Genomic DNA, 27,657 nt, shown 5'->3' with positions numbered 1-27,657 from the left:
CATATGCGTCCTGTCTTATATGTTTGGACAAACAAGCACACAAACACGTGGAGCACACGTCATTCAAAAAAACAGACAGACGACCACTGAAACAACTTCAATTTATTTTGCGAAGTAGTCACATAAACCCACCACAGGATGGCAGCCATACTGTGTGATTGACATTGACAGCGAATACACAGGGACTGCAGTAGTGAATTCCCATCTCGTTCCCATCTCAGCCCTCCTGCATCATTACCACTGATATCAATTTAAGGAAGACAAGTGTCAAAATCTGTGACAATAAAGGTTTTTTTGTTTTTAAAGCAATGGCTTGCTTGGCAAAGCAAAGCAGCTGAGAAAAAAATTACCCTGAATCATCATATTCACAAAAAAAAAAACAAAAAAACAAACAAAAACAAAAACAAACCAAATACACACCAGTGGTAACAGACTGAACTGATGGCGTAGACGTTGAACAGCATTCAGAATGATCAGCAAAGGTTGCACTCGATTACACAAGCTGATGGTGACATGCTAAACATGCAGATGTATTGCAGTTAAAATGATTACATAAGCAAAGCAGGGTCAATAGACAAGAGTCAGAAAATTTGGTGACTGTAAACAAAACCAGCAGATCCAGAGACAGGAATAAGCAACCATCCAGCCAGAAATCGGAACTCTATTAGATCACTGTCACCCATCCTAACCCCGAAACAAACAGAGATTTCCCAGAAATGCATATTCGATGCTTGGATAACATGATAATGTTGTTTTGGTTTGATTATCTCTCTGCTGACGTGCTGGGAATTTTGATGTGCATAGAGAAAGTACAGATTAAACCCAGTCTCCTGTAAAAGTTGGTTGAACTGAAAACGTATTTAAGCTTAAATTACAACACATAGTTTAGTTCCAAGCTTTTATAATGCCCAAGCCCTTTTGGTCAAAACCTAATTCACCACTGAAGGATGTATTTTTTTGCAGTCAGCGATGAGACATTCACAAGGTTGTCAAAGGACACCAAGAATATGAGCAGCCGGATCGATTCAACAGTTAGAAAACTCCCAGAGGCCACTGACCGACTGCGCGTGTGCTATTGTCAATCGGTGTATGGCCAGAGCAGTAGTGTTACGGAAACCGAGGGAAGTACATTTAGACAATTCAGCAACAACTGAGCCCACATACACCATCAATATGCAGAGATATTCACTGAAACACATAATACACATGCAGGTAAGTTTGCAATCAAGCACAGTTTCTCAACATCGTGTTATTTTTTTATCTGCTGTCTGAATATCTGCTGTCGCCCGATGCAAAATGTGTTTGCATGCAGGGTTTAATCTCATTTTACCTCCTGAGGTTAAATCATAGGCGCACTCCCTTCTTTATGTCAGCATTTCTACTAACTGCACACAGTTTATCTGTGATTGACAGAGACGAGAACAGCAGTCTCAGTCGTCCTGTCTCCTGTCCAGGGTCAGATATGACACTACTCCTAATGTGAAAAAGTTCAGAAACGCTGGAGTAAAAGTTCTCTTGGATCCTCACCAGAGTGTCTGAGGCTGAGTTAAGGGAGAAACTGGACAATAGGACTAACTCCACAATAACATATTACTGGCATGATTTTGCCCTGCAGGAAGAAAATGTTAAATCATATAAGACTCTGTTGGACCAGAATTGGAGATAGTGAGGTAAACTCGCTGGTATCCTAAAATCTGGTTCATAGCGCTGCAATGAAAGGAAGGTCCGGGCAGTATCTCCAAAAGCAATACGCAACTTTAACCTTTCATCCAGGAAGTCTAAAGGATCAGTGAAAATATATTTTGTTCTAAAAGTTTCCAGACAGTCTATGGTGATCTAAGCCTATCTGGCAACGGGAGAGAGAGATGGTAAAGGTCTGGCACTCGTGACTGACAGCTTGCCAAATGTCCTCCTGCCAGGAACACTCACCACTGAGGTATGTGGTAGAGGAGGAGGAGGACGTCTCTTTCTCTCTCTCTCTCTCTCTCTCGTATGTTTCATTTTTTCCCCTTTGTTATTATTTCTTCACACTTCTGTGCTTTGAAGACAGTTTGGGACATTTTGAATGCGGCAGGATGTGAGTGCAGATTGAAACACACGCTGCACACACAGAAAATGTAGGCACTCATTTTCTCATAGCCCTCATGCACGCACACACACACACACGCACACACACACACACGCACACACACATGCTGACACCATTAATGTCTGATATGAAGGTGTATAGAAAGCCACTGTCACTGAAAGACAACGAAAAGACGCTAGAACAAGAACACTGAAATGGTAAAGGTACAAGTCCACCAAACGGATCGATTTGTGCTTTATAATGCGCTGTGTTGTGTTGCATCAGATCAACAACCACTAAAATAGAAACTTCTTTTCTAGTTACCCTTTTATAATATTTGTTATAATATCCGCTCTTGTAACTATCTACCACATTATGAGTCACTAGGGTGCACATTGTTCTGACCCCCTTTTCACTGAATGAATTTTGAGTATAGTATTGTCAAATTAGGTACAAATACAGAATATGAGTGACTTTCACAATACAGCTAGGTAAGTAAGCACAATTTTGTTGAGTATTGTTTGGTTACGTCAACACTTTAATGAGGACATAGTCACAATTTGGTTCAACCTTTAAAAATAACGTGTTCAGATTACACTTTATTACCATCACTAATATTAGTATGAATATCATATAATAATACTCGGTGCTGTAATTATTGGCATTATACTGTAGAACAGGTTTCATTTCCAACATTTCAACATTATTATTGCATGTTTTATCCTTTCGTCTTATTACTGCAGAACTCTCTGTTTTTGACCATTGCTCAGTGAAGAAGTGTGTGTATGTGTGTCTGTATTTGTGTGCGGGGGTTAGTGTGTTTTCATGTGTATATATGCATGAATGTCTTGGGTAATCTAGTCCGGCTTGTCACTGCTCGGGGCTCCTTGCTGTGTGAGCGTATGCCAGTACTCCACTTTCTTCCCTTTGTTTTTGAGACACTCGAACCAGTGTCTGAGTCTCTGACCACTTGCATTAATGCCCAGCTCCACTCCACCTAAAACAAGAGAGAGAGAGAGATGTGATCACCAGTTGTGCTTAAGGAGGAAAACGGCAGTGGCAGGAAGGTCGGGCCTGCTGGTACTAGGTGTGTTGTCTGAACTTTAGCTCTTTTGAACATTTATTCGAGCCTTAGTGGGAGCTATCGCTGGGGTGAATGCTGTTTATTTGTGTCTCTACGCAATCACTTTGCACTTTGTTTGAGTCAATCTCAGCCAGATTTGCAGCTAGTTGCTTCCTTGTTGAAAATATTCAGCTCCAGATTATACTAATTGTTTGCCTTCAGCATGTTGTGGAGCACATGTCCAAATAATCTAATGACATATGTGAATGCAAAAAGGCAGGACGAAGCTGCTCTTAAATGTGCATAGACAACATATTATTATGGAAGACATTAAATTAAATTAATGCTGTTGCAGCAATGTGCAATTGAACAATGTAATTGAACTTGTAATTGTAATTGAGAATAAACATTAACATTAATGCAAATAAGCACGATTATTATGTGACATGCTGTAACAGGCATGGAAGCAAACAAGCATGTAAACAAATTATTATTATTATTATTTATTAATTTCTCAAACAAAAAAGAAATAAACACACAGGTGTGGCCACTAAACATGGTGCAAATATGAGTGAGTCAGATGAAAGTGAGTAGAGATGATGGAGGTGTTGGTGGAGAGGTGAGGCAGACAGGCAGGCAGCCGTCATAACGAGGTTATTACGAAGCCATTCCGATGGCTGTGATTTCACAGTTAATGGCGCATGAAGTTTTAAACATGGTACTGTGGCAATGCTGCTTGAATAGCGCCTTGGAAAATGACAGCCGTGGGCAAACAAGGCTCGATTGTTAATCTGCGACTGATCTGAGCTCAACGCCGAACGCTGCCTGAGATGCTGCTGTTGGGAGGAGAGAAGCAGCCTTTAAGTCTTTCATAGCCTCTATTCTCCTTTTCTTTCATCTCTCACACAGACAGACAACTGAGAGAGCAGGTCTAAACCTGTTGGGTCTCAATAGGATAATCACGCACAACACTTTGTCACCTCCACCCAGTGCCCACAACACTCCCACCGCCTCTGAGCGGAGATCGATGGCGTGTTCCCTGAGCCTGCGGATTGCTCGTGACAAACGAACAGTCAGCCACCCTGACATGCATTGGGGAACAGAAGAAGAATGAGGAACCGATGTGGCAAGACATCGTATAGACGAGGCTGAGGCTGACACTCGGGCATGGCAACGCTCACACAGGTTTTGATCCTGTTGTGTGTCTGCATACAACACAAAATCCTCCTCTGCTGGATATCTGCCTCAAATCATTGAGCAGATATACCATCCCAAAGTACCCATGTTGAACCAAGTATCTAGGAGAAATGTAGCCCTGGAGGCATCAATGTGCTTCAAACAACGTTCCTGTGGGATCATCAAACAGCATCTGAAGAATACTCTCCCCCCTCCTTTCGTCGTCTCCGTCTGACATTTTTTATAACTAATAAGAAATAGCATATAACTACATCTTTGCTACCAGCAACACAAAATCGATATAACAAACCAGTAACAGAATACATAATTCATTGAAGAACTACGCATGTGCAGCTTAAACAATGAATGAACACGAATGGAACATAAAATGATATTTCTGGTAAACGCAAATGATAGCAGTCGCACTGGAAACACGATGATTACCTCAATGATAGTGTTAGGTAAGAATAAAAATGGATTTACGATATCTGAGATGAAGAAATCCAAAGCAATGAGAGATCTGGAGAACTATATGTGATCTTCAAGCCCTCAGGTAGTATTGCATGAGAAACAATGGTGCTAGAATATGCTACGGTGTAAATATAGTCACACAGGCTCAGGAGTACTGTTTACTTAGCACAGTCTACCCCTGCATTCAGAAATATAACCTGAAACTCTGCTACGCAAGGAAATGTGAGGCCCAAGCTCCTGTCAGATGGACTAAAAGACAGTGGAAACATGTTCTGTGGTCATACGATGCCACGTTTTGGCTTGTTTATGGAAAAAAACAGACCCATCATCATCATGATCAGTCCCATCATGGCTAAAACTGCATCTGTTTATTAAAGTCAATATTGGTGCTCATGTAGATCTCTGTATCAGAGTTTCCCATCTCTGCTTGTGACTTGAATTTTGCCAAAAAACATGGTGTGTGCAGGGTTTTATAGTTCTTCCTGTTTTGTATTTCACAACACAAACAATTCCAACTCCAAATCAGGTTTAGATCTGGCTGGTGTTGAAGTTGAAATCTCTCCCTTTGTATATCGATTCCTCCCTCAAATCATCCGCTTGTGTCCTTTTGTCCTCACATTTTCTTTCTCATCATTGTTCAGTTTTCTGCTCCATGTATTGCCGAGAATCTCACCTTTTACCATTTGACATCCTCTATGTCTTCTGCTAAGCCTATTAGCCCGCATGTTATTGCTCTCTCTCTCTCTCTCTCTCTCTCTCTCCATATATATATATATATATACTAGTGCAGTGGGACTGTGTTCTCTCAGCCTCTTTATCAACTTGTTCTCTCCATTCTTCTCTGTCTCTGTGTCATTTTTCTCCCAGCCCCAATTAACATAACTGGCAGGGTGCTATAGCTAAACCTGTAATGATAATGGTCAAGGGAATGGCTGTTATCTGGAGCTGTACGTTAGACAGATGGCCTTTTCTCCCAGCAGAGGTAATAACTCACTGGCCTTATCTAAACACAGAGTGTCTCATGCCAAATTAACCACCCACCGCCTCACACACACACACACACACACACACACACACACACACACACACACACACACACACACACACACACACACACACACAACAGAGTAAAATGCTTTGATCTGAAGGCCTTCAAGCTCCTAGGGAGGTAATCCATTCTCACTGTGTCTCCCCACAACTCCCATGTGCTCCATTGCCATGATATACACATCAGGCCAAGCTAAAGCTGTTTAGCAGTTTGACGAATCAGCAGCAATCTGATGTGCCAAGTCAACGAGGAACGGGGAAAATATCTCCCTCTTCGATTTCTAATGCCTCTCCATTTCCTTTTTACACAATCTTTCCTTTGCTCTCTCAACCGTTCTCCTCAAGCCTCATAGTTACTCCTCATCTCTTTGGATTTTTTTTTATTACTCCTCTCCCCACCCACGCTCGGCCTGGTTTTAATGTTTTCTGCAATTGCGTCACTTTCATTCAAAGACTCTTGTATAGTCATCTACTTTCTGCTGCTGCTGCTGCTGCTGCTACTGCGTTCCTCCCCTGCACATCACAGTTTTTCTTAGCCTACCTATGAAGTCGTTGCTCATTCCCAAGTCATAGTCCCACACGGAGATCTCCAGGGTTTTCTTTGCCAGCTGGTCCAGGGACACTTCATATGAAAACTCCTGTGCAGGTGGCACACACAAGAACATATTTAAATTAATGATTCATGAATGCTCGAGATGAAAGGAAGTGAATCTGCAATTTAGCACATTGTTAGTGGAAACATTCAGATAGATGCTGAGAGCACATTCAAGGAGATTTTGAATTTGAGATCATTTTAAAAAGGTTACGGCTAATTGCTATGCTGCACACAAGCTGAAGTCATTTGGAGTTTAAAAAGCCGTCAGGTGTATTGCAGTTATTTCTAGAACAAGCTTTACCTCATTGAATTCAGGGTTGAGAGTCTTTTTCTTCACTGAAGTCTTGCACTTTGACTTTTTCCCCATATCTGGCTGCAAGATGCTGAGAAATTAAGATTAAAATTAAGATTAAAAGTATAGAATCATCAGAATCTTTGACAATTTGGCTTGAACTTAAAGAAATGGGTTGGCAAATACACCATTTGCTTTCCTGTAAAGATTGATTCCAGCCAGGTAGCTTATTTTCTCATAAATAATTGAAACAGAAGAAAACTATTTTCTAAGGCTTCATCAGATGGGACATGTGCTAATGGGTAAACTTTAGGAGTGCTGGTAGGCTGAGGGAAAACAACATGTGCAGAGATCCTCAAATGCATGCGTTTGAAGGATCAGAATAGTATTATTACAGGACTAATAATCATTTTGCTCCGTTGTGACATTGCTGAATGGCAGAAGCAAAGGGAAAGAGAAAGTTAGCGAAATCTTCTGTTGAGATAATTGTGACACAGAAGGGTTGGGAACAAAGGCAGGGACAGTGAGATATGAAACAGAAAATGAGAGAGAGAGAGGGAGGGAGAGACAGTAGACCACAGCAAGATCATAATCAGTCTGATGTTGGAGGAGTATTTGCTTCAGCAAAGAGGCAACAGAAGGATCGCTAGAGGGCAATGGGAGTCATCATCAGCATAAATTCCAAGTCAAGATGTTCGGGTGGTGAGATATCTCACTCTTCCAGCCTCCCCACTGCCAGTGACGAATCCTGGCCTGACAGCTGATGCATGAGATGGGCTCGGGGCTGTCGCTGCAGATTCGGAATCAGAGCAAGTGAAGGATGTAGAGACGAAGGTGGAGGAGGAACCGGAGAAGGAGAAGGAAGAGGAATTGATAGAAAACAAGGTGGTGGCACAAAGACGATTTTGCTTCATCTGCTAAAGTTGAGATTATCAGGGTTGGGAACAAAGGCAGGGACAGCGAGATATGACTTTTGTTTTCCTCTTGTTATAGACAAATAATAAGAGGGAATCTAATCTGACCAATGGCAGGAAAAGAAAAATGTTTCTTTCCTAATTATGTTAAAATATTATAAGTAGTATAAGTATGACTGATGATTTTAGTTTTTGGGCTGCTTGTGGTCACACAAGTCCAAAAAGAAGCACTGCTCCTTATACATTGTATTGTCATTCTCCTCCTGTTAGTTAAACCCACAAAGTGATTTATGTTGTCACCAATCTTTAAACACTACATTGATGCATTACACACTTGTTATGTTGAACATGTTAGCAATACAGTGTTGCCTATTTACACATCTAGCAGACGTGAAACAACATTATCATTCACCTAGAGTTGTGTTTCTGGACACCTGACAAATGGAAGGCCAGCACTCAGTCTCTATGTTTTGCTCTCCATCATACCCTAAGGGAAATATCTGGTTCTTCAGCTACTAGTGCTGCATTTTTGTTTAGTTGTGTATAGTTTGTTGTTTCTGTTTTCTTTCTTTCTGAAAGAAATGGCTGCCTGCTGTGTCTGAAAATGGAGATGAGAGCAGCAACGCAGAACCAACGTTTTGCATGTCTTAAAACCAAAACAATGAGGTGAAGGACATTAAAATATTCTGCAGAGTGCAGATAATGTGCAGAGCTTGGTAAAATGCTGAGTGGAAATTGGCTGATTGGCACCACATTTATTTGGAGGAAGCTTCAAACTTTTGGTGCACTTTTGCAAATCAGATGTGGGTAGTGTGCCAACTGTCTCTAACATCCTCATGCTTGGCTTGATAAATGCTGCTGGACAAAAAGCTCTATAAAAAGTTGAGAATAAACAATCTAACTTTGCACCAACTAAAACTCAGATGACATGTTTCAGTTTAACTGTTTCCAAACCAAATGACGTTTACTGCATTTCAAAAGGTAATTTTCTCCATAACCATTTATCTGCATTTATCCCTCAAAATAGCTGGGGATTATGCGGTCATCCGCCTGCCTTCACACGAAAAGAAAAGGTAAACTGGAAGAAAAGAAGAAACCAACAGAGAGAAGCGGCCAAACAAAGCCTCTATTTGACCAGCAGCGTGTGAGAGGACAAAGTGAGAGCCTGTGGGACATCTCATTCTGAGCTGTGCCAAATCCCATTTTACATACGGCTCTGAGGCAGCTCTGACGGGGGAATTCCAATTTCCAATATAACAAAACGCTGTTTGACAGCCACATTCTTAATATTGATAGCATAAATAAAAATATATTTTGTACGGCAGCAACCAAACTATGCTCAAATTACCATAGAAAATTCTATGTGAAGAATAATTCATAATGTGGGAGGCTGGTCCGCGGAGATAGGATGGATTATCCTGCTGTTCCCTTTAAAAGTAGGTTGTTCAGTGCAGAATACAGTAAACTAACTAACCATACAGTACATTTCTGTGCTGCACCCTTTTACTATTTCAGCTCTGTGTCACCAGCCTCCACTGACTGATAAGGTTCACAAGAACTGACAGCAGTTTTTCTCTAATAACTGCAATAGTGTTTTTTTTTTTTCATGTGGGCCAATATGAGCAAGCGAGGACAACTCATGTCAAGGATGACATGTAGTGGTCAGCTTTAATTATGTAAATGACCTTGTTGTTGTCCCTTGCAGCTCTGTGCTGTCTTTACATTACCATACCTTGTTACAGTAGCTGTATATCACTGTCACTCTCTTCCTAGCTTGAGTACACTTTAAATAATGGGGATAACACATTTTGGTATAATGTTAGTTCTTTGTGCTACAATCCCTGAAACTTTAAAAAGCACAGTAAAGGGATTGTGGAAACATTACATGCCCACTGAAATGAGTTCACTTACACTGTCACTGCGGACACTGGGAATGATTATAGCAACTCTTCCATGTATACGAGTGTCAGAAATGTGTTAGATTTGAAAGCATGACAATATCTTTAAGTGGATTTCTGTTGGTGAGGCTTTAGTTTTACGATTGGACAGCTCTGTATTTGAGGAAATGTGCTTGTTCACCTTCTTGCTGAGAGGTATATGAGAAAATCAATACAGGAAGATAGATTTTGCTACCTTTAGAAAGAGCCAGGGAAACAGTTTTCCACATATTGTCAGTTTTTACGCTACAGTAACCACACTTGCTACTGTAGCTTCATATTTACCATACATACAGTCAAGATAGCGGCATTGAGCTGCATGTTTAACTCTCAGCAAAAAAAAGGGCAAATAAGTGAAATGTCAAGCCATTAGTTTTTTGTTCAGTACATGTGTAAATTATATCAAATGAAGTGTGAAGTAAGGACATGCTTAAACATGAACCTGAAACTGCTGTAACACTCAGACCATTACATCCTATGCGCTCAGCAGCACATGATGTCTTCTGTTTGTTTCCCCAAACACCCCAACAGTAAGTGAAAAGAGCCACATCGCGTTGTCACACGACGAACTGACAAACTCTCTAATGGGTCAGGTTGTGATCATTTGGTTTGTCTGAGAGCAGCACAGGTCAGAAGGAGACAAGCCGAAGAATGAGAGCACAGTGTGAATGAGAAAAAAAAAAAAAAAAAACACTGAGAAGTGACAGCTGGTGTTAAAAACAGGAGCCGAGCCAAAGAAGTTACAACACAGAGATGAAAAAAAAAGTGATAGAGAAAATAAGTGACAATTGGAAAAGAGGAGCTAAATATATGCTTGCTGCAGCGAGGAGTCATTTCACTTCACACGAATGTTCAGAGGGAAATCGAGAGAGAGAGAGAGCAAAATGTAAAGCATGGCAGTGTGCTTGGTCAGCAAGAAATATCTGACATGTTTCGCACTTTTTTTCTGCCTTCACACGTCTTTTTCCTGACAGAACAATTTCTTTTTTTTTTTTTTTTTACATAATTTAGGTAAAGTGCAAAGAGAAGAGAGAGAGAAATATAGGCACTTCTGAAGGCATGTAAACTAATTTAGTCTTAATGTGTCCTCGCAAATGAAAGACAAATTGGTTTCTGAGATAATTCTGACCTCTTGTCACTTGAACGGCTCGGAAAAGCTTATTGAGAGTCACAGAGAGAAAAGACCTAGCAGAAAAAAAGCCTTCTGGACAAATGCACATACACACACACACACACACAGCATGAATAAAGAGTGACTGGCATCAAGATCATCTTTAGTTACAGACAAAAGCGCTGCTGGTGTTCTTACAGAGAAGTAAGCCAGAAAGCTGTCCGTGCAAATGAATTCCCATGGTGCCTTAATTCATCAGTGTGCTCCAGAAATATAATTCACCTATACTAGCAATACATATTGTTTTAATAACCCATTTTATGGTTTAACGTTAACTTTACTAAAACTTCAGAGCATTCATTATGTTAGCTCTTTGCAGGAAACCACAACAGGAAGAATACTCTGCAGACCATCTTCTGTACTGAAATAAACAAACAAGCCTCTTTGTGCCGGATACGAAAGCGCTGAAGAGAACAAAAGGTAACTTTGGCAGACAGACAAAAAGTTGAAGTGCCAAAAAGTAAGAATCAGAGAAGCAGCTTAAATAAATCTGTGTGTAAACCTAAAGAGCGTCTGCACAAATAAAAACAGCTGGTGTGAGGATGACAAGGGGAGAGAGACGCAACAAAAGCGAATACAATTCAACAGTGTGGAAGTGTAGAAAGAAAAAGAGGACAGAGAGAAGAAGGAGCACATTTTTCTTGTGTTGTCTGGTTTAACAATGAATCAATAACTCGAAAGAAAGAGCAAAAATATAGTTGTGTGTTTGAGGGGCAGAAAGGTTTATGTGGTTTCTGCTTTTTGTTTCTCTTATCTCTCGCTGCAGTGGTTTTAGAAGACCTTCAAAAAATCCCAATAATATGGAGAGAGCAGTGAAAGTTCTGTTTAATATTTCTGATAATGAAATGATGTTTCAGTCTGGTGATTCTAGCTGCTTCATTCACTCAGTCCAAACTCCTCATCAACAAAACACTGTGGGAATCCGCTCTCCCTGCCAGTTTGATTTCATTTTATAAAAATACTACATCCAGATGTATATGAGGCTTACAGCTCTGCAGAAATACGTGTGAACCTCCATAGAAATGCACACGGAGGAGGGTTTTATGGGTATCTGTAGGGAGCTGAGGCTCACGGAGAAGCCACCACCTGTGTGTCCAGTTAAGAGGACGCTTTAACTTCTGTCCATACATACAGTACAAGAAAGAGTGTAACTAGGTTTGTGCAATAAAAGAAACCAGCAAAGCAAAAGTCTCTGAATGATGCCAGTGCCGGTCCAGGAACATATTCTAGCACAGCCTGGAGGATATGCAGGATAATCCCTCTCTGTTTCGGCATCCTCGGGGGAAACATCATCTTGGTCGAACAGTTAATAGGAACCAAAATTAAATTTGGAAATGTGTAATTGTTGGATTTCAGTCAGTTTTGCATCACAGTGTAAAAACAGAACAAACTAAGCTGTTTTAGAGCTTTTAACATTTCATTTTGAGGCTATTTCATTCTGCTGTTTGTGCCTCGACACCGGTCTTGGTTACAGGATTGGTTTTCCTGTGTGGGAGCCCTCACTCCTTGTACCATTGATATTTCAGTGCAGCCGGCACATCAGAGATTGAGCTGAGTGGGTTTTAGCTGTCACCACCCATGTTTTACAGACAGGCTGGCTCGGGTCTACAGTGTCAAACACCTTTCCTTTCCGTGTTTTAAGACTATGGAGACACCTGCATTAGCTGAGAAATGTATCAAACAGACCAAGTGTATCAGCAAAAGGAGTTGGTATTGACTTGTGGTGTCACTACCACTGTGGATTGAATCTCTTGGATGGCAATGACTGGCCATACATGCATCTGGCCAATCAAACACTTTCCTTGTGTCTCAGCATCCTATTCTCACTCAGAAAGGTGATTCAAATTTTGTCTATGTTGTTTTGATAATATGCTTGTCCCTAATGCAGTTAGGCTCCATGTATGTGAGTTTCCCAAGCCATTAGAAGAGGGAATGCGGTTATGCTCCCTCAAGCCTGTCTAGCTAAAAGGCCAAAAGGCAAAGCATGTGTGAACTAGAACAAGTATTACACACTGGCATCCCAGAGCCCTCTAACTTCCAAACCTCACCTGACAAAACGGATCACGCTCAAAAGAGTCTGTATGTAGATAGATAGTAACAAGTGTGAGCTTGATGCGTTACAATGCAGGAAATGAACGAGCTTCTCAAATATCATTAAGAATAAAATAATAATCATTTTGTTTTGGGGTGAGAATGATTCAAAAACATTGTTGTAATATCCAGTGGAACTGTGCATGAATTATATCTTGGCAAAAACATTTTGCTGACTCTTTGCCAAATTGAATTGCCACTGACCTTCTGAAGTTATCCTTTGATTCCACACTCGCCAGAAAACCACAAGCAACTTTTAGCATACTGTTGAACAAGGGTGAGTGGACATGTCTATAAAGATTATTAGAAGAGCTGTGGGTGTGGGATTATTGGTCAACGTGCATAAATCTAAGAAGACAGTCAGCTCAACTATATTTCAGTTAAATCCTTTATGCCTCAAGGATACTTTGTGCTTAACTCCTTTGGAGCTGGAAAGCACAATGCATGCAAAATGGGACTAGTGCAATCTAAACTAAACAAAATTAAAGTTAATGTGGTAACATGATATCACCTTGTGATTCACCCTGAAGTTAATGTTACAATATAGATTCTGGCAGCATGTCTGAAGATACAGTAAACAATCCTTTTGTTTTTGCTGAAATTAGAGCCATGAAACAAAACACAAACAAAAAATAATAATAACAGTGGTGAATTTCATGTGTTGCATTCATTGCCACAGAATGTGAATTGCTAATGTAGAAAAGCTCCATATGACCATAATTTGTAGAATAACCCATTTATTCATGAATATCTGATGCGACTTACATTTTGACAAAAGGGTCAGAATAGCCATTAGAGTCCATGGCAGCCAGATGGGCGCAGCGTATGATACCGACCAGCAGGCAGCCCTTCTCCGTGTTATAGCAGAGTGACACCAGGATGCGGCCACGCTAGGGACACGGAAAACAACAGTGTCAGACAGCGCGCCTGTTTTCAACTTCAGGGAGCGCACTCAGTGGGGGTCAACATACTTCATACATTCAAATCTCTTTTCACTCAGAGAAACAAAAATATAAAGCTCACTAGATGGTGGTCTTTACATTATATAGCTATGATATGTTAACATTCAACATTTTCACATGCTACTGTGCTTGTATGGACAAGACCGGTATTCAAATTACAGCTTGTAATTGAAAGTCCTTATTTGAGTCTGGCAAAATGACTCTGCTCTTTTCTTCTCTTAATATCATAAACCGAGTCCAATCAGAGACCAAAATCAATTACCCTCTGTCTGTAAAATCATCAGGAGAAATGTGATGGAGATCACCGGAGGATAAAACCACTGAACTAGCAGCAGCGGTGTGATTTACAATTTGTTGCCACACCGTGTCCACATGAAATATTTTTCCTTCACACTGGTCTATTAAAGTTCATGCCTCAAAGACGCATACCGATTACAAGCCGCTAACTAAACTGTTTTCTCTCTTTTGCAGTGATGGAAATAGAGGGTAGATCAGAATTAAGATAAAAAAACATCTATTAGATATAGAAGAGGAAAAGGAAATTGCAGTGAGACGTATTTTGAATGAAAATGGTAATAAAAAGATTCACGATGATAAAGCTGATCCTGGTATTACCTCTTCCTCTGCCACGAGTGCTCCCTGCTCCACCAACTGATTGTTAGTTTCTTTATTCTGAAATGAGACAGAGAGAAAGACATCATGGTTATAGCCTACAGAGCCTCCTGGTGATCATCTAATACACAATATGATGCAGCATTTGAAATTGACGCCTGATAGACCCCAGGCCAACCTGCGCATTGGAAATGGGACACAGCTTGATATATATGTCCACAGAAACCCATTTGGCATTCATGTGAACAGTCCACACACACACACACACACACACACACACACACAGACACACACACTCACCTGTGCAATTCTCTCCAGGCCCATATTGTAACGTTTGCTCTCGCCCTCTTTTAGTTTTTTCAGAGCCACTCTCACCTCTCCGATGAATTCATTTCGCCCGAGTCTGTCCATGTCACATACACACAGCCTTCACACACATAACAAAGAAACACACACACACACACACATGCACGGGGAAACAGAGGAGAAGCAGGTGAGTCAGTGAAAAGTTACAGTACAACCCTGCTCTGATCATTATCGTGAAGAAAGTGAAGACTGCGCCAAATATATCCAAAGTGCATCTGAATAATCAATCAGCTCCTCCACCTGCAACACAAGATGAGCGTCTGTGCTTTCTCATGAGCAGACTCATGAATGTTGAGAAGCTGCATGATTGAAGATGAAGTGAAAGACGTTTTTCAGAGGATTTTCAGTGACTTCTTCTTGTGCGGCCCGGCTCCTACTCCATCAGACACTAATTTGTTGTAATTGAAACATTGATGAGAAAACAGTTCGGGACAGGTATTCGCTTTTCCGTCCGCATTTCCCTGAGCTGAAAGGACATGCTGAGCTCATGCTGTGCACAGGCAGACAAAATTAGGAAACTTCTATCAAGTCATTTGTAGAAATTGAATGAAAAAAGATTGGGTTTGAATACATACTGTGATAATCAGCATTATGTCACAGTGTTATTTACAGTATGCAAATCCATCTGTTACCGCAGAAACACAGTTACAATTAATTAATTTCCAGTGATATTTGTATTAACGAAGGTTGGCAGTCGACTATCTGACAGACAGTCTATGTAGCCTGCATTAATGTGGAAGTTAATTAATCTGAAAACACTGAAACTAACTATAACTCAGGCTTTGTGAAGCAAGAATAAACATGACTTGTGTTGATTTACCAGTCTTGGACTTGGTCAGTCCAATTAGTGCAGTCAAACAAATCCTTTTAATGCTGGCACTGGCAAATTAAAACATTTTGAAACTGTTGGCACCACTGTAAAAAAAATCCAATACTTTTGGAAGCAGAGTGAATTGATCCCTGTGCACTGGATTCTTTGACTTTCTTCTAGTGAAAATGTAAATCGTACAGTCATTCTGGCTCAGAATAGATTATTGCCATGACATCCCCATCCATGATTAGTTCATGTAAACTGCTGATTGCTGTTGAGTCTGATTGTAAAGTCGGGTTTCAGTGCAGTAACGGCACACACACACACACACACACACACACACACCTTCCCCCTCTCTTCCTGTTCGCTTCCTGTCCTCCTGACGTTTGGACATTTGACATGCTGGTTCCAGCCTTTAGTCATAACTGATGAATATCTCTAGCAGAAGCTTCAAAATAACTCTGACTCACGACTACCGCTGACAGATGATTTATGAGCCTTTGCTCTGTCATACGTGCAGGGTGTCTGCGACGGTACAAAGGTTGTGCTGAAATGTGACGCCAGCTCTGCCAAGACTTTTGGCTTTTATTTGCACAAATGTTCCGTCCCTGTCCCTGCGCCCTTTCCCACAGTTCTCCTGCTTTCGGGTTCCTGTAAAAACCAAACAGGTGCTTGTGGAACCTGTTCAACCTGTGGTGCCCAATTCAGGATGTATGTGTTTGTATGCGTGTCACACATCGATAGTGCACGCACTTATTAACTAATTCAACCCGCCGTGGATTTATTTGCTTTTAATCCTATGTTACAGGGATTTGTGTGATTCCAAATTTAAATTACAGCTTTTCCACTTCATGTTCCCAAAATTGAAACTGTTCAAGTCAACAAGAATGATACAATCTATGGTATACACCAGATAAAATATTGAAAATAAGATTTTAATGCTGATAAGATTAATTACATAGCTTCTTAAAATCAAGCTGTACATACATTTAGCAAAAACATTCCAACAGCGTGTGTTTATAACGGGATCAGAAATGCAGCTCTAACCTCAATACGATTTTTTGAGAAAATTAAAGAAGCTTTCTGCTTAACATTAATTAACAAATTATTTATATTACAAGATTTTGATGCTGTGATGCTGTGCTTAGGCTCAAATGTACTTTGAGGTAAATGTCGCAGTCTGAGTGCAAACATTTGCTAATTAACGCAAAATACAAAAAACACAAAATATAGCTGATGTTGAGGAAAATGTCAGGAGGAAAACATTTAAAATATGAACCTAGTCGTGGTGTTAGGGGAAAAATCTAAGGCTCACTGAAGTCAGTACAATCCATCAGGATCATGAAAGTGTGCACAGAAGTTCAAGGCTGTCTGCCACAGAGAGCTTTTCATCTGGACCAAAGAGGTGATCTGACCAACTGATACTGCAGATTGACATACTAGCACCTGCACATAGTATGATTTCAACCTCAACATTGATTCAATACTAAATCAAGTCAGAGATTTGTTCCAGTATTTCCACAGCTGAGGACGATGTGAGTCTATTACAAACCCACACACACACACACACACACACACACACACACACACTCACTCCACCTCTACATGCTCCATCTCTTCTCCAACATCCTCATAATCAATTTAGAAGCCATGATGAGTTTTAAAGACGAGATTCTCCCGAAGGTATGCATTAATGTACAGTTCGCACATAAAGTGGCTGTCATTAAGAGAGGGCAAGCACGGAGAGGCACTACATGATCACTGACACATTGTAAATGATTTGAAATGTGCCCAAAGGTAGAAGCAGACTGCAGACGCTGAAATGTGTTCCTAATCTCCAAATCACGTTGGCTTTGCAGCAAGTAATCAATCTTCAGGGGAATTCAATCTGTCTCATATTCACACTTCAAAAGAGACAAATCTACTTGTTCCCAGTGCTGTTTTTGAGTGTGTGTGTGTGTGTGTGTTTCTGGTGTTTTCTAAAAATTAGCAACAGTTCAGAAGTTTAAGTCTGCGTATTCCACCTGAAGTAAGCAGACTTTAATATGTAATCCATGAGAAGTTTCTTTTAAATGTGCAACAGCAATTTTAAAGCTCAATAAATAAGTAAATAACTTGTGAAAATGGAGACTTTAGCAGTGGCTTCCACTTCAGTTGACTTTAACTCAAGACATGAGCACCTCCGGCAGTCTTGCACCAATTAAAGGATTAGCCGGTGTGAGGCCAACCGTGAAGTCTGGATTGAGGACATGAGTTATTAGTTTACTCAGCTGGTTCATTCTTAATAACAGACTGGACCTCTAGTGGCCCACAAAGATGAAGTCTGCATATTGAGGAGATTGTTGAATGCAGAATATTAAAAAATGAACGCTGTTGAAAACTTGGAAAAGCCCAGCTTCTATTTAGCCGTCCCCTTTCCTGTGTAAGTGCATTTTTCCTCAGCATAATGGCTTTATGTAATCACCGAACTGCAAATGAGCGAATGAATGGCCAAATAAATAAATAAATGCACAAAGCCTGTGTTCTCTCTTCACTTTGAGCCCCCCATTACTCTTTTTTACATTCGTCTTCGAGTACAAAGAGCAGTGCAGTAGAATGGGCTTGACACCAAAGAAATTTTTAATGACTCAAAGGTTTGGTGGCTGCACTCTTGCTTTTAGCGTCTTGGTCTCTAAAGCGCCACACAGTAAAAACCCTCCTTTAACTTTAGCATATTGGAATTAAAACGCTGCTCAGAAATACTCCTTCTTCTCACTTGACAACACTTTTTCACGGTTTGGCTGTATGTGGCTGAGTTTGGGCACAGTCCTCCCGTTTCAAACAGAGTGCAGGGATCAGAGAGTACAGTGCCCCCAACTCTGAACCCTGCTGGGACCAGTGGAGTGGGGATGCAGCAGAGCGCAACCCAGTGAGTAAACATTTCCCTGGGGGATCCCTCCCTGTGTTTAAATGCTCTGACTGCTCAGTTTTTTTTTTTTTTACTGTGGAGCAATGACAACAAAGTCTGTTCGTAGGCTGAGGTATCGCGCCAGCGCCTGAACACATCCACAGAGAGTTTGAGCAGATTTTCTTGCTCTCTAATTTTGCGTCTGTTGCTCGCTCACCCCCCCCCCCCGTCTCCTCCCTGCTATCAGACAGCATTTCGTTCACTCCCGCTCGTATGCTGCCTCACATATTTCTCACTGTCCTCATTCTTTCGTTTTTTTTGGCTCCCCGTCGAGTAAACTCCTCCCCATCGCTCGCCCCTTTTTCTTAGCTAAGTGAATTTCCTCATTCATCACTAGATCCATTTCACTACTCTCTCTGAGCGAGTCTCTCTCTGTCAAGTGACCCTTGGATTCGCTCCATCCCTCGATTATATCATTTTTCTCAATTTTGGCCTCCCTAGTTTCCTCTTGCAAACCCCCCCCGTCTGTCACTTGACATCATTCACGCTTTTCCTCCTGCTCTCTTTGTTGATCTTGGCAGCCACCTCTTGCTTGACACTGGTCACACGTCTCCTCCTCTTCTTCATCCTTTTGGCTCGCCAGAGCCCCCCTGCTGGTTTGTGACTGTGGACTCTGTCCTTGAATGAAGGTCAGACGGGTTTCCTCTAGTTTGTAAGGTCTCTCCTAAAGCTGCTGTTTGTGTGTGTGTGGATGTTGGTGTGCGCTTGTGGGTAATTTAATATATTTTAATGTGTTATTTCTGAACCTGTGCGTTTGTTTTAGCTCAAGGACACGTCATTTGCGTATGGGTGTATTTCCCCTACGTACAGATGAGGGGCCATGTGTGTTCTTTCCTGCCAGTGATTGCCCTTGACATATACACAAGAGGATAAGCACACACCTGACTGCCTGTATTTGTGCGTACAGGGTAGATGTGTATGTGTGTGTACATGCATACGTCTGCGTACATTTGTGCTCATGTTTCCTCAGGATAAACAATGCCATCCAGCCCTATTATGAATCCACTGAGCAAACTGACACTGATTGAATGCAGCGCACACGTTCACAAACAAAACACGCACAAAAACTCTGTCTCTGAATCAACGTACACACGCAGGATAACATGAGTGAATCAGAGTTTTTGGGCCAAGATGGCTACGCTTGACCTCAATCACTCCATGTGGAGTGCGCTGTGGGAAGGAGGGGGGGGCGGACACCAACTGCACAGCACACACCTGAGAAGTTACCGCAGTAATGGCAAGTGGAACAGTTTGGTAGTGTTGTCCAGATGTAATAATGAGTCACCTGGAAAATCCCGTTGGGAAGCATAGATGGCTGCTGGCAGTTTGGATTAGAAGCATGGATCTCCATCCTCTGCATAACAAACTGGGCATTTGGCTGGCTGGGGAGCAGAGCCAGTGGCTGTCTGAGTGAAATACAGAGCTGGGCACCTACCTGAGCGTTTTGGTGGTCATGTCGGCTGCTGTGATGCCATGATACACCAGCGTTTCATTCCACACTGGGTTCAGTGTATTCTTCAGGGTTTTTGTGCGGAGCTTGTTTGCCTGAGGTAGAAGATGAAAGGTGAAATCAGGGAACGTTTAAAAGAGTTGGGGAGCAAACTCATCAGATCAGAGCAAGGGAGTAAAAAGATCATGAAAAGGAAGCGAAATAAGTGTCACTACAGAATATGAGGAAACGAGCAGAAAGACAAAAAGAGTGGGGAGGCATCATTTATCTCTGTCCCTCAGGAAATCGCAGACATCTGCTGCCTACTTTGTAGAGGAGAGCGAGAGGACACGAGGCTTCCCTCCCCTCACCTGTCCGTCTGTCTCCTTCCCAACATGATAAGACAGTGCATTAGCACCAGTCAGACCTCTAAAACAAGCGCTGTGCCTCAAACACAACATAGCACAATTAAATGTCATAACACAGTCAGCGTGGAAAATGAAGGCTAGGAAAGAGAGAGAGAGAGAGCACCCGATAACTTCAGCACCCATAAATAAAGTTTACCGGTGATTGCTGCCTCATTCCTCACAGTTGTTCCCAGAATGTATTCATCTTGTTCTTATTTCAGATATTTTTGTATTTATTTTAATAAATATGAAGCTTACCCCCCCAAATAAAATGCATTTTTAATGACTCTCAATTGGAGGAACACAAGAGTTTTAAGGTATTGTTCTTTACCGAAGTCAATTTTCGTTGTCATTTAACCATAGTCCATTTATTTAATAGCTCTATTTAAGTTACTTGCAGATTTGACATTGAAAAACCAATAATCAACACATGGAAACTGTATTATTTTTAATTATTCTTAACTATTATCACAGCCGACAGTGACGTGATAAACTGAAGATTATTGTTTGTGCCGATCTCTATTGTTGTCCACAAACTGCACTGGCTGACATGATCCTTCCTGATAATGAACATTGGCACGTAGTTTATTTTTGAAACCAATCATAACAATTATACACTGTCCTAGAGTAGTAGAACAAGTACTTACTAGAGCACAAAATGTGTATCAATCCACCACTGAAAATAGTCTCCAACGAACGCACCATGCTGAGGCTGAGGTTCACAAACGGCTGACAGTAAGTAGAACATGAAATGGTCTCATTATTTAAACTACACAGCGATATGCAAAGCAAGTATAATTATTACCACCGTTCAGTTCAGTACATTAAATCCTGCATACCGTTCATATTCATGCATCAGTGACAATAATCAGACACAGGGACAGAAGCCCTCTATGCTGATTTCGCCAACAATAATACTGGTACTGGATAAAAATGAGTTCTTGCTGGCCGGTAGAGAAAGTGCTCAGCCTTTACTCTTCTGTGCTGCTGCTCAAGTCTGAACTTCATATCTGTGTCTTCCCTTCTCCCTATCCTCCCTGCCACAGTCTGCCTCTTGCTACAGTGCCTCAGGGCCAGATGCTGAACCCCCCCCCCTCCCTTCAGCTTCTTTCTCTTGGTTAGTTTTTGTCCCCACATCTCATTGTTCTGTCTGTGCTGCCTCTCCCCCTCTTTCCTCCCTTTTTCTCCACTGTCCCATTTTTAATTTTCCATTTTCTGCTGAAAACTTCCAGCTTATCTACAACGCTCCAGAGCTCACTCCACGAAGAGAACAAGTGTTTTTGATTCGTGTCATTTGTTTGATTCATTCATGTGCCCGAGCAGAGGTGCACAGGCAGTCATGACTTGCAGCCGTGTGGCACGGCTTTATGCGTGCTGGCACAACTAGCACAACTCAGCAGAGCAGCTACAAATTCCACAATCGTCATTCATAATTGAACATATTCAGTGTCTTAAACGTACTCTCATTTAAAACACCAGTCCCCTCTTTCTGCCCTCCATCACTCGCTGCCTTGATTTTCGCTCTACAGTTTTCTTCGTTTTATCTCCATGTCTTCCATCTGTCCATCACACTTGAGCTCCTTTTTCCCCGTCTGTCCGCATGGATCTTTCTACTTATTTCACACTCCTTCTCTTTCAATCCCAACTTCACCAGAGCTGTAAGGGAACACAGATCGTCTATGGGTGACTATTCCATGCATCTCCATTAGGAATAGACAGATGAAAATACCAACGGACATCACGGAGGCACCAACTACAGCATCTGTGCATGTTTGTGCGAGAAAGAAAGAGACAGCGATGAAGGAGCGAGAAGCGAAACGAGCATCTCGTGTGACTGTGACTAAAGTCTTATCGTGTGTCTGCATATGTGCAAGGTCATGTGCTGCATGTGTTGACATCACAAGACAGCATGCCCGACTCTATCCTGGTTAAGGAGCATGTGCTGGAGGATCTGGAAGTGAAAAAGGGGAGAGGAGAGCAGAGGCGTGCCTCTCCTCTGAATGTTTTGACAACTCAATTCTTTGCTGAATCTGAACCCTTTTGTGTTCTGGATTATGCAATTTAGCGCACACATGCAGAGCATGAATGTAGACATGAGACGACGTGTGAGTGTTTGTCCATCACCCATCATGTCCAACATGTGCACGTGCCTACTTTCCCAGTGACGTGGGCCCCGCCTGCAGGGTATTTAACAAACTGTGGTTCATGGGTACTTACCTACTCATTGACACTTTCTCTGCACACACAGCCCACCACCACCACCACCACCTCTCCCCCCATCAACACGCGCCTGTTGACGTGAGCCGTGTAACAATCCTCCCTGTTTCCATGACAACCACCTGCTGCTGTCCTCCCCTCATCTGTCTCTTGCTCCCTCCCTTCCTCAACTCCCTCCCTCCTTTTCCTCCCTCTCAGTTTTCTCCCTTCCTTCCGCACACTGTTGGTATTTCAAGGTCAAAGAGGGTCACAGCCAGATAGTGAGATAGAGACAGAGATAGGGGTGGAAAGTGGGGAAAGGAGAGCGATAGCAATGGGAGAGACAACAGACAAAGGAAGGCTGGAGGACAGAAATCCCCCAGACGTTGTCATTGTTAGCACCTTAGACCTCAGACAGTAGCCTCATTCAACCTATCTTTGCTCAGCATGCTTCCCGCGGTTATCATAACCTCATTCCGTGTCAACCTTGAGCCAAAATGGCTGACAACAGGTTGCATTCTGCTGGAGCTGGGGGTTGCTGTTGTGGCGAGCCTTATCTTTGCTGCTGCTTGAGCTGAAAACAAGACAAGAGCAGAGCAGCAGAGCAGAACATGTTTGTGCTTGATAAAGCAAAGCATTGGACAAGCCACATTAAACAGTAACCAACAGAAATGCTCCCCTAAGCAGCCTGAAACGCCACACTAATTTAGCCTGCTGCCATGTTTTGTTTTTTCCGAGAGAGTTTTGACCTTTTCATGGTGTCTGATAAACAAGATTTGACAAGGAAGTCTACTGTTAACGAAAAATAAATAATTGTTCTTGTTGGTATAGTTAAATAATGCCTGTCACTCTTTTCAATAGGTCTTCTTCTTTTGCCACCACTTCCTGTTTGATGTGTGACTTCGTGAGCCATGAGAGTCAGCGTGTGGGTCAGCCCAGTGTGGAAACATGTTACGTTTAATGCCACTGAGGTAAAGTTTGAGTAGTGACCTTGCTAGCCCCGGGGAGAAGATGAAGCTTGACGTATGGATCTGCCAGCCCATTGGAGTCCATGGCTTTCAGTCCCTGTGGACACAAACAGACAAACACACACATACTGTTGTGTCAAAAGTGACGTCATCATGCCCTCAAACACTTCACATAACTGACAGGGTCAGAAACAGACAGTGGACATGACAGACCTCCTCTACTGTAGTTACATCTCTAAATTGCTTCTGGGCGTTTCTTTCCAAGGCACAGTTTTCTACATTCTTTGACTCCTTTGTGTTGTCCTCAAGGCAACCGTACAGCCAGATTTACATAATTAACGTCATGTGACAATGCACGATATGTAACGCTAGACTCGTGTCCTTGCACGATGGCCACACCACAACATGTCTGCCACGGCAATGGACCAGCAGCATCCAACATTTTGCAGCGCAAACGCAATGATTTTGTCTCGAACGGAAAAGTTGCAGAGGGTGTGTGATGAACGAGTCGCTTCAAAAAAAAAAGTTGAGATGCGCGAAATTTGACGTCTTGTGCAAATGTAGAAAACATTGCAGGAGGATTGTTTTCATTGGGCCTTCAAGGAGGATTATGCAACAACCTTTACACACACACAGACAGCTGGGGGTCTGTTTATATGAGGAAGATATTGAAATTGTGTGTACCTTTGCCTTGTGAATAGTACAATGAAGACAGTTGTTCTCCTGATCAAAGAGCAGGCTGAACTCCAGCGTTCCCAGGTAGGCTGAAAACAACCCAAACCAAGGCAATTACTGCCAGTAAAAGAACAGACACACTCACTCACATCCACACACACTCACTCACAGGCTCTGAGTCATATTTGTAGCAGATGGCCTCTTACAAACATGACGCTGCCTAATATGAATTGATCTGTCCTGTTTGATTACTGTTTGGGAAAGAGCACAAACTTGCAGCCTGAGTCTAATAAATCATCGGAGCCACCGCGTCACACAAAGTGGGAGTGACAAACACTTCGGGAAAAATGCTTGACTCCACAATTACTCTGTAAGCAAAAGGCAGAAACTAATTTTGAGTAAAAGGAAAAAAAAAACAAAACAAAACAAAACAAAAAAAAAAAACGATGACTCGCCACTTTAAAGTTTCACTGACTGCCCGTGTTGTTTTCTCTGCTGTATTACTTACTCATTTTCACATGAATAGACACACACAAGCTCCACAACATTGTTCACCCCACACAGAACTCACTGTCATCATCATCGGAGTCAAACACCTCCTCCCTGTCTCCATCGTTGTCCCCCCTCCTCTCCCCGTCCTTGTATCCTCCACCCGTCTCCCCATTGAAAGTCTCCTCTTTCAGGATCTTCTTCTCCCGTGGAGGTGGTGGTGTGCAGGGGTAGTCGTGGAAACGTGGGAAGAAGTCTGAGATCTGTGGGATGGGGAGGATGGGGCCCGGGCACACATTGATGGCAAAGTGCTCCTGCATAGAGATCTTGACCGGCGACGGAGGGGGCAGAGCGGTGGAGTTGGGCGTTGCCAAGGGGGAGGAGGCGGATGAGGAAGGGGTGGAGGTGGAGGAAGGGGGGATGGCCAGGTGGGAGGTGGAGGGGGGCGGCGGGGCTCTGGAGACGCTCATATGGACTGTTGGAAGGAACTGTGAGGTGAAAATGCAGGGGCGAGAAAGAAGGTAGAGAGAGAAAGAAATGAACGAGGCGAGAAAAACAAAGAGAATAAACAAGGATCTCAGCAGAAGGGAGGAAACGAGAGTCTCAAAAGTAGACGAGAAAAACAAAACAACACAGTCACATCCTCCGCCTCCTCTGAGTTTCTATCTTCCAACCTTCTGAGTTCGCACAGCAGCAGCAGCGGGAGTCAATTCTCTTCAAGGCCAGTCAACAGTGGCTCTATTTTGAAATCCGCAAAACATCTGAAACATCCTGAAAAACAAAACAGCAACAACAACAACAACAACAACAAAAGAAAAAACAACCACGAAGATACGTTTGTTTTCATCCGCTGATGCAATCCTGACTCCTGAAAAGCCGAAATAGAATTTGCCAGAACCTTTGGCACTTCAAGTGTGACTCACACAATGTGTGAGCACACCAAGTCTGTGCGGCGAATTAATATTCAAATGTAGTGCTGTAAAGTATGAACAAGTGATGTCACTTGTGTATCTGCACTTCACTCTAATCCTTCCCTTATCTTCCTCTTTCACTCCGCTCGCTCTCATTTGTAAGACCCCTGAGCAACATTTACATAATACTATTGGAAGTCTTTCTCAGACCTGTGCATATTTGTCAGTAAACGACGCATGATGACAGTTAACAAACTCCCACCTTGTTAAGCCAAATGTCATCATTTCCTCTTTTATTGTTTTTTACCTCACAGCGATTAAGAGAGACTGAAGAAATGTTTTCTCCTCCATGCTGCCACACTGCTGCTGCTGCTGCTGCTGCTGCTGGGTCTTTATTATTTCAAGAGCTGGTCTGATTGTCAAACTGAGATGTGAAAATGTGCTCCTTGTTTACTGGCCCAGATAAAACTGTTAAAATTCAGTCACAGGTCATTTTAATGAGGCTCCATCGGAAACTGCCAAAAAGAACAGCTCCACTTCATAAAATGAGGAACTTCACTACAAACACTGCTACAAAGTCGGGTCATTTGAGGATGCAAATCACTTGTCATGCCTACATATATTGCATGTGCCAATCATGCCGCTGCTGGTTTGTATCATCTTGGTCCTTCTGTTTTTTTTTTGTCTGTGCAGATTTCTGTGTTTAGTAAATGCTGTCGTGCTTTTAAAAGACTACTTATTTGCCTCAGAACAAATTGTTTTGCTGTTTTTTGACTGATGCATCTGTTATATGTATGCACATAATTACAGCAGCCTATTTGGAGCTGAAGTGATGGATTTTGTGCTGCTCTGAATGCTAACTCTAGGGCTGTAAGTGAGTATTATTTTCTGGATGTGGTTAATCTTTTTATAATGAAATGGTTCATTTGTAATTGCATAAAATGTTAGAAAATAGCGGAAAAATGCCCCGACACAGGTTCCCAGAGCTCAGTGTGATGTCTTCAAATAGCTTGTTTTGTTTGACTAACAGTCAAAAAATAAGAGAAGACTTCTAAATAATAGATCATGACAGCTTTCTACTGATTAACAAACTGATGCCCTAGCTAACGTTTGGCTCTCTGCACTCTATAGAAACATGATCTGATTGCTATACTGTCAATTTGGAAAAGTAACTAGTGATGCTGCGTTCCTTTTTTTCCCCATGATGTGTTAAAATGATATGTCCACACATTTAAAGACTCTGTCTTTAAATCGAGGAGTCAGAAACAAATTGAAAACATCACAGTTACATGTAAAGCAGCCGTAGATGAAAATAGGTACCAATGCGGTTCCTCATTAGCACTGATAACACTAAGGCTGTCTTGCTATAACTTACCTTATTAATTTTTCGTATACATACTGACATGGGCCTTTAGTTTTCTTTCAACATGAATTTAGCCAGTGTACAAGCTCCATCCAAACAGAACAAGTCTTAACTCAGTTGGAAAACTTGCATTTCCTTCCTCACCACATGAAGTTATGCAGGCTCAATCTCCCACAGCCACACGTGCAAGACCCCATAAACAGATGAAGACCCCAAACTGCCTGTTCAAATTTTCACTACCTAGAGTCATGCAGTCACTCACAATGTTCTTATGTAACAACACCCAAATTCACTGCCCGGGTACCTACATATGAATGATCACTTACAGCATGTTGCCTACAAACTCATTAACTCTCAGCCCTCTGACACACAGAGGCACATACCTGGAAGCTCACATGTACACACACTCTGTCACACACATCAACACATGCACAAATATAGCCGTCCACAAATTCATACCCAGGGACAGTCTTCATCTGTGCCAGCGCTCCATCTTGCCTGCTCTCATTTCCTCCGTCTCTCACACACTGAGCATGCAGACCAGCTTTGAGTCAATATGTTCCTCTGTACTCTCTCTCTCTCTCCCTTTCTCTCCCTGTCTGTGTTCATCGTTTGCTCTCCTCCTCTCCTCTACTCCGTCCCTCCCTCCTTGAGTTGTGACGTATCTGCTTAAAATCCCCGTCAGTCGTTTGCAGA

The 27,657-nt window shown here is 42.1% G+C and overlaps 1 protein-coding gene across 2 annotated transcripts; it reads right to left on the bottom strand.

The window, feature by feature from the left end:
- Window positions 1-2,583: 2,583 nt before the first annotated feature.
- On the bottom strand, window positions 2,584-27,657 carry doc2d (double C2-like domains, delta). 2 transcript variants are annotated; one of them, XM_026359167.1, is made up of 11 exons: window positions 25,362-27,657; window positions 24,770-25,175; window positions 24,208-24,287; window positions 23,546-23,620; window positions 19,959-20,068; window positions 14,700-14,826; window positions 14,403-14,459; window positions 13,591-13,715; window positions 6,722-6,803; window positions 6,367-6,463; window positions 2,584-3,065 (listed from the first exon to the last, which is right to left on the bottom strand). In XM_026359167.1, the coding sequence occupies exons 2-11, from the start codon at window positions 25,155-25,157 to the stop codon at window positions 2,926-2,928; spliced, it is 1,281 nt and encodes a 426-aa protein (XP_026214952.1). In that variant the 5' UTR covers window positions 25,158-25,175; window positions 25,362-27,657; the 3' UTR covers window positions 2,584-2,925. The 2 variants fall into 2 exon arrangements, with proteins under 2 accessions (XP_026214952.1, XP_026214953.1); XM_026359168.1 differs by having other exon boundaries at window positions 27,421-27,657.

Source organism: Anabas testudineus, chromosome 1, assembly GCF_900324465.2.
Source record: "Anabas testudineus chromosome 1, fAnaTes1.2, whole genome shotgun sequence".
Lineage (NCBI taxonomy): Eukaryota > Metazoa > Chordata > Actinopteri > Anabantiformes > Anabantidae > Anabas > Anabas testudineus.
The sequence above is the reverse complement of the archived record's forward strand: the minus strand, read 5'-3'. Positions and strand labels throughout refer to the sequence as shown.

What these genes read in the sequence shown, in the direction of transcription:
- doc2d (XM_026359167.1), bottom strand. Translation starts at nt 25,157, where the DNA reads ATGAGCGTCTCCAGAGCCCCGCCGCCCCCCTCCACCTCCCACCTGGCC. An exon ending in TTCTCCCCGGGGCTAGCAAG is followed by an intron (nt 20,069 to 23,545) that starts GTCACTACTCAA and finishes CTTCTACCTCAG; the next exon opens with GCAAACAAGCTCCGCACAAA. An exon ending in CACTCGTGGCAGAGGAAGAG is followed by an intron (nt 13,716 to 14,402) that starts GTAATACCAGGA and finishes CCGTGTCCCTAG; the next exon opens with CGTGGCCGCATCCTGGTGTC.